The following is a 12,640-nucleotide window of genomic DNA, read 5'->3' as shown; positions in this document are numbered from 1 at the left end:
CACTGAGTGTTTGCCATCGGGTAGTCCTGTTTGTCTCTGCATTTATTCAATATAACCATATGCTATAATCTCTAGACCAGATGAAAGCATCCGGCAAGCAGAGACTTCCAAGTAGGAGCCAAAGTAAGCAGTGGGAAATGAAGCTGCTATAAAGTTTTGTGGACAGTAGTTGCAAAATGCTTTCTGAAATTTGTACATAGTAAATGGCAAAGTAGGTCACATCTCATTTTTCTCAATAGTCTTTTCCATACTCGTTTTTCAAAAGTATACTTGGTATAGCTTATACTTGGTGATAAAAAATCGGCATTTTAAAATGGTGTGGTGTGAAGATAATTTTAAAATAACAGTTTAAATAATTAGGTACTTTTGTATTTCCATTTTCTGTAAATGATGGGAGTGTTTTTAAAAGCCTGTTACAACAACTGAATACACTTTGGATCATTTCTTCTATTGCAACGAGCTATATGCCTAAGAGAGACATGAGCAATGCTGTGGTTTTATTTACTCTCATCAAACTTTATATCCAATTTTAGTCAGCAAATAAACTATTTAGAGTTTGTTTTCCTTTGCTGACTACCTTATTGTTAGCTTACTTTTAGTAAACAAGAGCAAGTTTAGCCAGCGATTTTTGGAAATGGAAAAGGGGTAAAGAATGTTTGGCTTCTGCAGTCCAAAAAAAGAGAAAAACACAGAGAGAAAACTCACTATAGCATGAATAATTGAGAGAGTTATTTTTTTTGTAAAATGTATGATTGAAACATTCTGTTTTGGAAGGAGAATGGTGGGAGTGTGAACTGTCTCAAATCTTAACATTGAAATTAAAGATAAAATTTATCAAATGTTTACTGTACATTTAATATGGATGAGATAAAAACTCATTTAGGGAGTTCTAAGAGTTTGGGATGTGATGACTGTTGTAACTGAACATTGAATATAGATCTCAATATCCTGATATTTGAGAGTAAAAATAGATTTTAAAAATAGATTTTATAGCTCTTTTGATTTAATAAAAGAAAACATGCAAGTTCATGTGGGGGAAGAAGCTTTTCAGTAATTGTCTCTCAGATCTGTATTGGTTTCACTTTCTAACCATGCAGAAGTGGCAGAATAACACTATATCGTTTTATGTAATAGTTCAACTATTAACCTATACCCTGACCTAATACATCATTTGTAAACCTCAGTAATACAGTCATCACAGTCATACTACTAGCCATACTACTAATGTACTACTGACCTTTTGCAATATATTCATATCTATTATCACTCTTAAGTCCTTTTATTGGTCTTTCTATCTGAACCTCTAAAGTGAATACATATACATGCATACAAACATATATATAATAATATAAGATGGTGTGTATATACAGTACAAAAATGTTTCCAAATTATTTAAGTATCTTCATGATGGCAAGGAGATAATTGTTGGCTTTTATCTCCTACTATATATCAGGCTCTTTGGTAGGCATTTTACATACATTATCTTATTTAATCATCACTACTAAATTGTAAAATAGGTATCTGTATTCCCATTTTACAGATGAGACCTCTCTAGTCACACCTAGAGAGGTAGGAAATGGACTTTGAGAATGATAAGGAAAATACTGATCTAGATGGAGAGACAGTGATATTCTAAGACTATTTAATTGTGTGTCCACTCTCCAGAGTGGTCAGGAAAGCTAATTTTGTGGCGGGGGTAGGACTTGCACTATTTACTGAGAAAGGGAACAAAGCAGAAGAATGGGGTTTGTGTAAGTGCTGACAAGTTCAATTTAGATGTGTTGAATTTAAGGAAGGAAAGGAAAGATTTTACAGAAGGTGGGTACAGCCAACTGGGGTAAGATTTGGGTGGGTGGGGGGGCTTTGCCTTGAATTATATAGATTTTTTTAGGCCTTTCTTTGAATATTCTTGATTACATTTAAACTTTGTATTTGTGAAGGTATATAATGAGTATTAATCCTTAAATAGTTATATAAATTTTGGGATGATTGCATGATTTTGAACATTATAGCTACCATGCCCTATGTAGGTTAAGGATATTTTTTAAGCAAATGGGATTGTATGAAATCTCTCTAAAATTTTTCCTTATTATTTATTTTATTATATAAGCAAAGCTTGTTCGTTGTAGAAAAATTAGAATATAGAAATTTCCCTGAAGGGAAAAAAGCAATAGTCCTATCACTGGGTTGAATGTATTTTTATTTTTTTCTATGTGTTTTTTCTTTCAGAAATATGGCTACACACACCTTTCTGCAGGAGAACTTCTCCGTGATGAAAGGAAAAACCCAGATTCACAGTATGGTGAACTCATTGAAAAGTACATTAAAGATGGAAAGATTGTGCCAGTTGAGATAACCATCAGTTTGTTAAGGAGGGTAAGAAGTGTGAATGCCAACCAATTTAAACCAACAAGGAAATGAGAAATTAAATCTTCCCTTTCTTTGTAATGGAAAAATTAGAGTATTGAATTTCTTGCTTGTGGAGGGTGGTCATGGTATTCAAGAATGGCAGAACTGGAAATTCCACTTTCGCCTGGGAAGCAGTTGGACAGAAGGAAGCATTCTCTGCCTTGGTCTAGGATCAGCTACAACTCAACATTCATTTGTGTGCACTTGACCCTTCCCAGTGTGCAGACAGTCCATCCTCCTGTTTCTGTTTCTTCTTCCTTTTCTCCTCCTCTTCTCCCCCTCCTCCTTTCTCTTTTCTGTTTCCTTCCTTCCTTTCTTCCTTCCCCCTGTCCCTCCCTCCCACTATTGCCATTCTCTCAGTCGTGATGTTTCCTTTTCTGGTATATTCATCCCCATCTTCAGTGCGAAATGCTGAGACTAACAGCTATCAGACTAAAATAGGTCCCATCTGAAAACCAGATACCTTGGGTCTACATGACTCTCCACTAAAGATTCTCAAGATTATAATCATTAATAGGCATTTTCACGTACAAGAAATGTGAAGGAGAAATGGATAAGTGGGAACAGCAAGAAATAGTTGAAAGTTGATGGAAAAGAGATGTATGAGCTTCTGACTGGAACCAGAGAAACTTGAAGAGTGGCTCATTCACACACATTCTTACCTCTTGTCTCAGAGATTAGAGTAACCTGCTACCATTCAGACTAACAAAATCCTCTCTCCTTATCCTCTGAATGTAATGCCCTTTCTCCACTTTTATACCTAGTTGTGAAAGAGTAATCTATATTTTTTACTTTTTCCGTTTCTGCTCTTCAGCTCTTGGCACCAAGATTCTATTTCCCTTTTCACCTAAACTATTCTGATGTTACCAGTGATCTTCTCTTATCAAATCTAGGGGATATTTTCAGTCATTTTTCTTTTAACTTACTGTCTTTTTGAAACTTGTTCCTCCTTGTTCTCTGTGACACAATGTCTCTTGATTCTCTTCCTCCTTCAGTGACTGCTATTTCTTAAGTCTCCTTTAATATGTCTTCTGCAAACCATGATGCTTCTCAGGTTTCATCCTGGGTGCGCCTCTTATTTTATACATTTCTTGCTGGATGGTGTTATCCATGCCCAAGGTTTTCACTGTGCTAATGATGCCAAAATCTGTAACTCTAGCACAGATCTTTTTTTTCTGAACCAGACCTATGTTTCTAACTATTAGGCATCCATCTGACTGTCTCAACAAGTGTCTCAAAATCATCATGCCAAAGGCTGACTGTATCATCTAAAATGTGATCACCCTTTATTTCGTATCCTGGTTAATACCATCTACCCAGCTGTGCAGGCCAGCAATCTGGGATCCATCCTTTATTTCTACCTTTTCCTCACTTTCCCAAATCTGTTCAGTGAGTAGATCCTTTCAATTATCTTTCTCTTTACCCTCTTCTATTTAGCATTTTTTCTTTATTGCTACTATCATCTTAATTCAAATCTTCTCTTTTTCTTACTTGGACTATCACTAGAGCCTTATCATTAGTCTTTTGCCCTTGATCCATCTTTGTCCCTTTATTCATCCTTTATGGTGTGGTCAGAGGTTTTTTTTTTTAAAGGTGATGGGAACATGTTCTCCTACTGCTTAAAATCTCTCAGTGGTCCTGTATTGTTTGCAGAATAAAAACCAAAAGCTTAGTGTGGTACAAGTTCTTCATTAATTTTGGCCCTACCCACTTTCTAGTCTAGCTTGCTTCTTGGAAGGAAGGCTATGACAAATCTAGACACCGTATTAAAAAGCAAAGACATCACTTTGCCAACATAGGTCCATATAGTCAAAGCTATGGTTTTTCCAGTAATCATATATGGATGTGAGAGTTGGACCATAAAGAAGGCTGAACACGAAAGAATTGATGCTTTCAAATTGTGATGCTGGAGAAGACTCTTTGAGAGTCCCTTGGACTGCAAGGAGATCAAACCAGTCAATCCTAAGGGAAATCAACTCTGAATACTCATTGTAAGAACTGATGCTGAAGCTGAAACTCCAATAGTCTGGCCACATGATGCAAACAGTCGACTCGTTGGAAAAGACCCTGATGCTGGAAAAGATTGAAGGCAAAAGGAGAAGAGGGCAGCAGAGGAAGAGATGGTTGGATGGCATCACCAGTTCAGTGGACATGAACTTGGGAAAACTTGAAATAGTGAGGGAGAGGGAGGCCTGGTGTGCTACAGGCCATGGGGTCTCATGGAGTCGACATGATTTAGTGACTGAAAAAACAACTTTCTAGTCATATCTCCTGCCACTCTCTACATGCATCCTAAGGTTCACCTCTACCAGCTTATTTCAGATTCATCAAAGCTGTTATGCTTCCTCATTTCTGAGCCTTTAACATCCAGTTGACACATTCTGGAGTACCTTGATCCCTGCCTGCCTGCCATTTTACTATTCAGAATTCAGCTTCACTGCCATCACTTCAGTAAAACTCTTTCTGGTGGTTCCACAGGTAGTTTGTGCTGGCTTCTTGGTTTTATCACAGCATCCTTGCATACCTCAGTATAGAACTTAGCACACTGAGTTACACATATTTGTTAACCACTGGACTATAAGCCTTCCAGAGGCCATGACCTTGCTCTTCATGTTCCGTGATGGTTAGACCTTGAATGAGTGTATGTTGAGTGAGTAGAGTATCAGTGTGCCTCTTCAGATATCTTCTACTACCATAATTGGGATAGAAATGCTATAGCAGGGACACAAAAGCATTCTGTGAAAGTTTTGTGAATATTGGAGATGCTAGATACTAGGATAAAGCCAACCCCCAGATAAAGGAATTTACGTCCTGACAGCCATTGTTCTTCTTGAGGAACCAGGATTGTTTGAGCACTGAGGGAACTGGTTGTTGGTTTGCTTTAGAATAGAAACTCCTCTGGAGTTTGCCAAAGTCATACATCTGTGCTTATCCCATGGTGGTTGATAGTGAAAAGAATTAGAGACTCAAGATCTGTATCTCCCATTCACAGATTTCCACATTCTACCTGAATTCAGACTTGGGAAGAGGATGGTGAAATAATTCTTGCTATCTTTCTGAATGTATTGTTTCTCTTGCTACCTGTGTTTTGGGGTAGCCAGTGGCATTTAGGTTTATTTATTTATTTTTTAATATTTCTTTATTTTACTGCACTAGGTCTTAGTTGCAGCATGTGGGATCTAGTTCCCTGACCAGGGATCAAACCAGGGCCCCCTGCATTGGGAGCTCGGAGTCCTTAGCCCCTGGATCACCAGGGAAGTCCGGCATTTAGGTTTAAATTAGCTTCAGTTATGAAAAAAAAAGTATTTACTCCTACACTAATAGCATTGCTAACAGTTTATATGTCCAAAGTTTTTTGCAGTTGTACTTGAATTACTGCAGAGAATCTGAGTACCTATAGAAGCAGTGTACTCCCTACCATAGCTAAATGACTTGGGAAGAGGAAAAGGAAAGTAAGATATGGGTCTCTAGTAGCTGGAGCAAGAATATTGATTAATGCTTATTTTTCTTTTCTTGCTGTTAATAATTTTATGAAAATAATATATGCTTACTATAGAAAATTTTTAAACTATAGAAAAAAAATTGTGTGTGTATGTGTATAAAATGGGAGAGGGATACATATCCATAACTCTTGTCGGCTGGAGGCAAACATGTTATTTCCTTTAAATTTTTTTTTCCTGTGTACTCTCCACATTTACGATATAAAGAATAATAATAAAACATACTCTGCTTAAGAAATTGCATTTTGTTAATGTAGCATTGAATTCAAATCTTCCTTTTTTTTTAGGAAATGGATCAGACAATGGCAGCCAATGCTCAGAAGAATAAATTCTTGATTGATGGGTTTCCAAGAAATCAGGACAACCTTCAAGGCTGGAATAAGACCATGGATGGGAAAGCTGATGTATCTTTTGTTTTATTTTTTGACTGTAATAATGAGGTAATGAAAATCTTCATCTGCCAACATGGGCATTTAAACAGCTGATGGTCAACTATTAGAGAAAAAGAAAGTGATTTATTTTACTTACATTTACATTTTATATTGGCAACAGTATTTTTTGAACTGGTAAGTTGGATGGACAGAACAGCATTGTCTTACTGTTGAATTATTGAAAGCTGTTTGGCATCAGCAACCTTGTGGGCCTAAAATTTGCCTTATTTTCAAAATAACAAGAGCTTGTTTTGTTTTGAATTAAGAATTGACTCATAATAATATTAGGTAATGAAGCTGCACTGTTACTTCTTGAGTAGACACTATTTTCAGAGAGTATCTTGCCTTAGAGTGTTGCTTAGTGGAAAAGAAACACATTTTGGGGAAGTTGGGAAATCTTTCTTTTTTAAAGAAACATCTAAGATAGCCTGATTTGTCTTTTAAGAGTGAAATGATATTGAAAAAAGCAGGAAAGAAGACTTTCTTTCTGGCATTTCTAATAACGTACTCAGACGTACTTTTGAATAGCTGAATGAATTTCTTGGAATCCTTTTTTGGGGCGGGGGGAATCATTTAATTAAAAGACCTGACTCTGTTTGACAGCTGTAATATAAACTTTATTAAATTAATGCCAACAGCCTGAAAGAATAAGAATCAGCAGTAGTGCCTTGAAGGAGGTTGACTCTTCTTAGGTTGAATTGCAAATGTGCTTGTGGTGGAGAGACTTGCTGCAGCTTTTGAGTTGTTTTAAAACGTAACTCTCTTCTTCCAACTCCCAAAAATATGTTTTCACTTATTCTTCAAAGTTACTTTTAGAATGTTACCACAGCTTTATAACTAAGGAATGTTTATTCACGATGAACAAGGGATACTTTATTCAAATGCAAATATGTTGACTCAAGTATTTAGATATTTATGGAATTATTGAAAATAAGCAAAAATGGAACAAAGTTTGAGGCATGTAATTCATACCTAATAAGTTAATAATATATCCTAGATGGAACCATACACATAGAGATCATCTTTTTATTGCGGTTTGAAAAAAAAGTACACAGGAAAAACTGAGTCATGAATGAATTCTTATTATGCTCTGTACTTATTTAACCTAGTTTATATAAATTGAACCACATGTTTCAACTTTGCATGTTGATTAATGAATTAGACACATTGGGTTTAAAGCAGGGTTTTGTTGGTAATCTCTTCAAACTTTCTTCTCTTTTCAGGTTTAAAAGATTGCCAGAAGACTGCCAAATTAATATCTTTTAAAAAATAACTTTTATACATTTCTGTTTTTAGATCTGTATTGAACGATGTCTTGAGAGGGGAAAGAGTAGTGGTAGAAGTGATGACAACAGAGAGAGCTTGGAAAAGAGGTACTTTGCAGTTTTTACCCACACCCACTGTGCCTCAGTTTGAAACTTGAGTAACAGATTCAACACTTAACGCATTTTGGTCCAGAAATAGAAAATGTCACGCTTAAATAGAGAATGGCTTGTCTAAAAAGATGATAAGGGAGGGTGTCATTTGGGTTTTATTCTGTATTGTCCCCTGATCTATAGCCAGGGAGAGAAGTATACTTAGGACCTTGCAATATTTGCTTCTTTTGCAGAATTCAAACCTATCTTCAGTCAACAAAGCCAATTATTGACTTGTATGAAGAAATGGGGAAAGTCAGGAAAATAGATGCTTCTAAATCTGTTGATGAAGTGAGTACCCCTAACCTGCCTAAAAGTAAAGTAAAATGTGATTTTGGGAGGGGAGGGAAGCAGTATGCAGGAGAAAAAGAAATACAGTGTTATGACAGATTATTTTGCTTTTCAGAACACTGGAGACTGAAGGAAATGCTAAGCTTTTTCTTTTTTTTCTAATTGATATATGTATGTTTTATTGATTTACAATATTGTGTTAGTTTCAGGTATATTTTTGAATAGAATCTAAAGTCGGTTTTACAATTTCAGACTTGTTCTTTGTAAGAAGTAGGTGGTTTATTATTTCTAACCTCTTTTTTTGAGCACTGGAAAATTGGCATCTTCAGAGCTGTGATTTGGACCATGATCATTTTTGAAAAATCTGTAACATGAAATCATCTAGCTGAATCGCCCCAACTGTTTTCACCACTTCCATCCTAGAGTATGTAGCTCCAGAGGTGCAGGGTTTCCACAACTCAACGCTTGTCTCTTCCTTCGTGAATCAGTGGTCTCTGAACTGTGGTTTGCAAGCCCTCAGTGTTCAGTCACTATTTCTAGTTTCTTGTAAGTCCTAGTGTCTCTGATTCCCTGAATCATCTTCCTCCGGACTTTTTTTTTTTTAATTTGCTTATTTTAACTGTGTTGGGTCTTGGTTACTGTGCACAGGATCTTTCACTGGGCATGCAGCATCTCTAGTTGCGGTACATGGCCTCTCTAGATGGAGCTCATGGGCTCAGTAGCTGCAGCGCATGGCTTAGTTGCCCCGTGGCATGTGGGATCTTAGTTCCCCAACCAGGGATCAAACTTATGTCACCTACATTGAAAGGTGGACTCTTAACCCCTGGACCACCAGGGAAGTCCCTGGACCTTTTTTTTTTCTTTACATCATATAGTCATTTCTGACTTATTATCCATGTCCGCTTCCTATAGAGGTGAGGTAATAAAAGCAGAGATATTACTTTGCCAACAAAGGTCTGTCTAGTCAAGGCTATGGTTTTTCCAATGGTTATGTATGGATGTGACAGTTGGACTGTAAAGAAAGCTGAGCGCCGAAGAATTGATGCTTTTGAACTGTGGTGTTGGAGAAGACTCTTGAGAGTCCCTTGGACTGCAAGGAGATCCAACCAGTCCATCCTAAAGGAGATCGGTCCTGGGTGTTCATTGGAAGGACTGATGCTGAAGCTGAAGCTCCAATACTTTGGCCACCTCATGTGAAGAGTTGACTCATTGGAAAAGACCCTGATGCTGGGAGGAATTGGGGGCAGGAGGAGAAGGGGACGACAGAGGATGAGATGGCTGGATGGCATCACCGACTTGATGCACATGAGTTTGAGTGAACTCTGGGAATTGGTGATGGACAGGGAGGCCTGGCATGCTGCAATTCATGGGGTTGCAAAGAGTCGGACACGACTGAGCGACTGAACTGAACTGAATACATTAGAAGACATAGTGTTTTAGAATCAGAACTAGGAAGATAAGCCACTTTACTTTCTATCATGTTATTGGTAGCCTGTTAAGAAGTTTGTTTTGTCCTAAAGCACTAATAAAATTGAAACATCATGTTCATAATTTTATATGTATTGTTTATGATATTGTACTACTGTCTAAAGTAAAGCAGATGAAACTAAGAAATTATGTGTTTTTTAATGATCCATTTTGAAAATTAATATAAAATTTACTGTTTTAACAGAAACTTAGCCATATGATGTTTTAACAATATCTGCTTTTTTAAATTATTATCTTTTTTCCATTTTAGGTTTTTGATGAAGTTGTGAAGATTTTTGACAAAGAAGGCTAACTCTGAACCCGAAAGCATCCTTGAAATCATGCTTGAATATTGCTTTGATAGCTGCTGTCACAACCCCCTTTTAAGGCAATTTTAATGTTTCATAATTATATCTCAGTTAATGGCTGGAAAGTATGTAGTAAGACAAATTAAATTTTTTATCTTCAATTTAAAAAGATTTTTTTTTTGGTCACGGGAGTAGACAGTGAATTTGAGTCTAACTTCATCTTAGCTATGGTGCTCACAAAACAAAGAAGGGTATTAAGTAGTTCTTTGTTTTTATTCAGAAAGAATATCCCTTATATAGTTTGTGCCTTTTGTGAGCAAAACTTTTTAGTATGTGTGAATATCCCTGTAGTAATTGCAATATGTTTGAATTAGGGATACCCCATGTCTTCTTTCCCTTGCAGGTTTTAAATTTCCAACCTGCGTAAGTGAATTTGTGGACCAAATTCCAAAGGAACTTTTTGTGTAGTCAGTTCTTGCACAATGTGTTTGGTAAACAAACTCATAAAATTAAGTCTTAGAAGTGTTTTAGTATTTATCAAATAACTGACTGTTTCCTATAGAAAGGTAAGAAAATTTAGACTTTGTTTTACTACAGCTTGTACAAAGTTGTGTGACAGGGCATAGTCTTTGCTTCCAGGATTGGGATAGGGGCACTAGGGGTTCAAAGCCTGGTGGAATTGTCAGCTTTATTCTGATATAAATTTGAGGGTATTGGTCAGGGATCACATCTAACAACATGTGTTCCTTTTGCTCTATTATATAATGTTATTAATGATTAAACTGATCTTAACAAAATCCGTAGCAGTGGAACCTTGAAATGCATGTACTTAGATTTATAAAAGTGATTCGGTTAGTGTTTTAGTAATACTTCAAAATGTTTTTGTTTATTTTCTAGATTAAGTATAGGGTTTAGTACAAAGCAGAAGAAATTTAATGGTTAAATTTTCCATTTGTATTTTATTGTCTTGAATACTTTTTTTCATAGTTGTTTAAGAAGATTTAAAAATCATTGCACTTTGGCCAGAAAAATAATAAATTTATCTTATAAATGTTTGATTCCCTTCCTGGCTACTTTTATTCAGTAAATTCTTTTTTTTTTTTTGGCATCATGTTGAAGAAAAAGGTAGAGAATTTTTAAAGAGCTATACAATCCAAAGGAATTTTCTCTTAAGTTTATTCTTCCTTTAAAAATCTCTGAAAATTTTGTTTTCTCCTTATCTTTTTCTGCCATCACTAATGCAGAGTGGTATCCAAAGTTCTTAATATGAAATTTATTAAAATATTTCTCATTTTCAGCACTTAACACTATTTGGTATATGGGGTTAAATTGGGCAAGGAATGTAGACTCTGTGTAATTAGATTTTATATTTAAAGTCATTGGGAATAGTGAGGACAGTTTATGAATGTTATATTGGAATAGGTTTATTATTTCTATTATGAAATTTATTAATGATGAATTTGCAACATACCACAGAAAACAAAGTATCCATAAGTACTGTAACATATTGACCACTAAAATCTGTGTTAAGATTACCTTGGTTTCTTGGAAGAGATTGTAAAGAATTCTTATCTAGTGATTCAGTCTAGCCAATACTGAGGATTTTATTGGTAGTTCAGACATCTGTAGTCTGAAGCAAGAGTAAAGACTTAAGATTTTTGAGACCATTCCTACTCACATAAGTGAAGAAATCCCCATCTGATGGGAATCTAAATATTTACATTGATATTGTGAAAGCAAACTAAGGTTTTTAAGAAGACTGCTGAGACTAGGTGCTTTGCTTCCCTTCATTAAATATCTTTCTGTGGCATTTAAGAACAAAAACCTAGAAACATGGTAATTAAATTACTGAGTTATGAAGCTTTGCTTTTCAAGTAGGAAAACATGTTAGCAATATTGAGTTTAGGAGTTGATTGAGATACATCTGACTTCACTAGTTTGGTCGTTCCATTTATTAAAGATAGTTATCAAGAACCTTTTGACTTTAAGGATCCCAAAGAAATCCTTGCTGTTTTTGAAAAAAATTAGCCAACATTATTTTCATTCAGTGATACTGAATGTGTATGAATTATTTAGTGAGTAATCCCAGTAAATTTTGTGCTATGGCCTTTGCCTTTTGCTGGTTCAGATTTCTATTCTCTCAAGCATATTGAAGGTCAAGAAGTATCATATTTAGCATGTGAGTCCTCAAAGGAAAAGCAGAGTTCAGAATCCAAGAGAATTTTCTGCTCTGTGTGTTATGTTTATATGTCTTGAATTAAGCAGAAAGCATGACTTTATCCCGTTCTTTCAAGACGTAATCAAGATTGAGGCACAAGTAGCCTAATTCATTACTGGCCTGCAATATCAATTGCTGTCTCTTTGAGGGGGAAATTGGCAGCAAGCAACATGTATCAGGATGCAGGTTTTTTTGTGGGCCTATAGCTTTGTCCATGTAATTTAAGTGGTTGCCTGACATTCCAGTGGTCCCTGGAGATAATAGTGGCTGACAGTATTGGCCAGACAAGGTCAGCGTCTTGAAGGTTTGGTGCTTCGTCTACAGATATTTACTAATTGCACAGGCCATAGTGCTACAACTTATACTCTGTCTTCCAAGAGTTTTCTGTATGAAACTAAGACTCTGATACGGATAGACCTTCAGATGTTTTCTGTTGGCTAACTTGTCATTCTTATGTAGCTTATTGCAGTTTTCCATAGCCTGCTTTCATACTTCAGCTTAATTAAGTACTTCTTAATTCTGAACACTTTTTTAAATGAAAGAAAGGAAGTTAATTCATTGTACACCAAAGGAAAAGGCAAAAATCGTCTTAATCACTTAT

General features: G+C 35.9%; 1 protein-coding gene across 2 annotated transcripts in view; it reads left to right on the top strand.

The window, feature by feature from the left end:
* Nucleotides 1-10,876, top strand: part of CMPK1 (cytidine/uridine monophosphate kinase 1) — a 36,227-nt gene extending 25,351 nt beyond the window's left edge. The window contains exons 3-7 of one of the 2 annotated variants that reach the window (XM_024987182.2): nt 2,230-2,376; nt 6,197-6,349; nt 7,637-7,713; nt 7,950-8,046; nt 9,785-10,876. In XM_024987182.2, coding sequence (XP_024842950.1) covers nt 2,230-2,376; nt 6,197-6,349; nt 7,637-7,713; nt 7,950-8,046; nt 9,785-9,826 — 516 coding nt within the window. In that variant the 3' untranslated portion in view covers nt 9,827-10,876. 2 annotated transcript variants of the gene reach the window in all.
* The last annotated feature ends 1,764 nt before the right edge of the window (nt 10,877-12,640 follow it).

Source organism: Bos taurus, chromosome 3 (assembly GCF_002263795.3).
Source record: "Bos taurus isolate L1 Dominette 01449 registration number 42190680 breed Hereford chromosome 3, ARS-UCD2.0, whole genome shotgun sequence".
Lineage (NCBI taxonomy): Eukaryota > Metazoa > Chordata > Mammalia > Artiodactyla > Bovidae > Bos > Bos taurus.
Note: the sequence above shows the minus strand (reverse complement) of the source record. Positions and strands in the feature narration are given on the sequence as shown.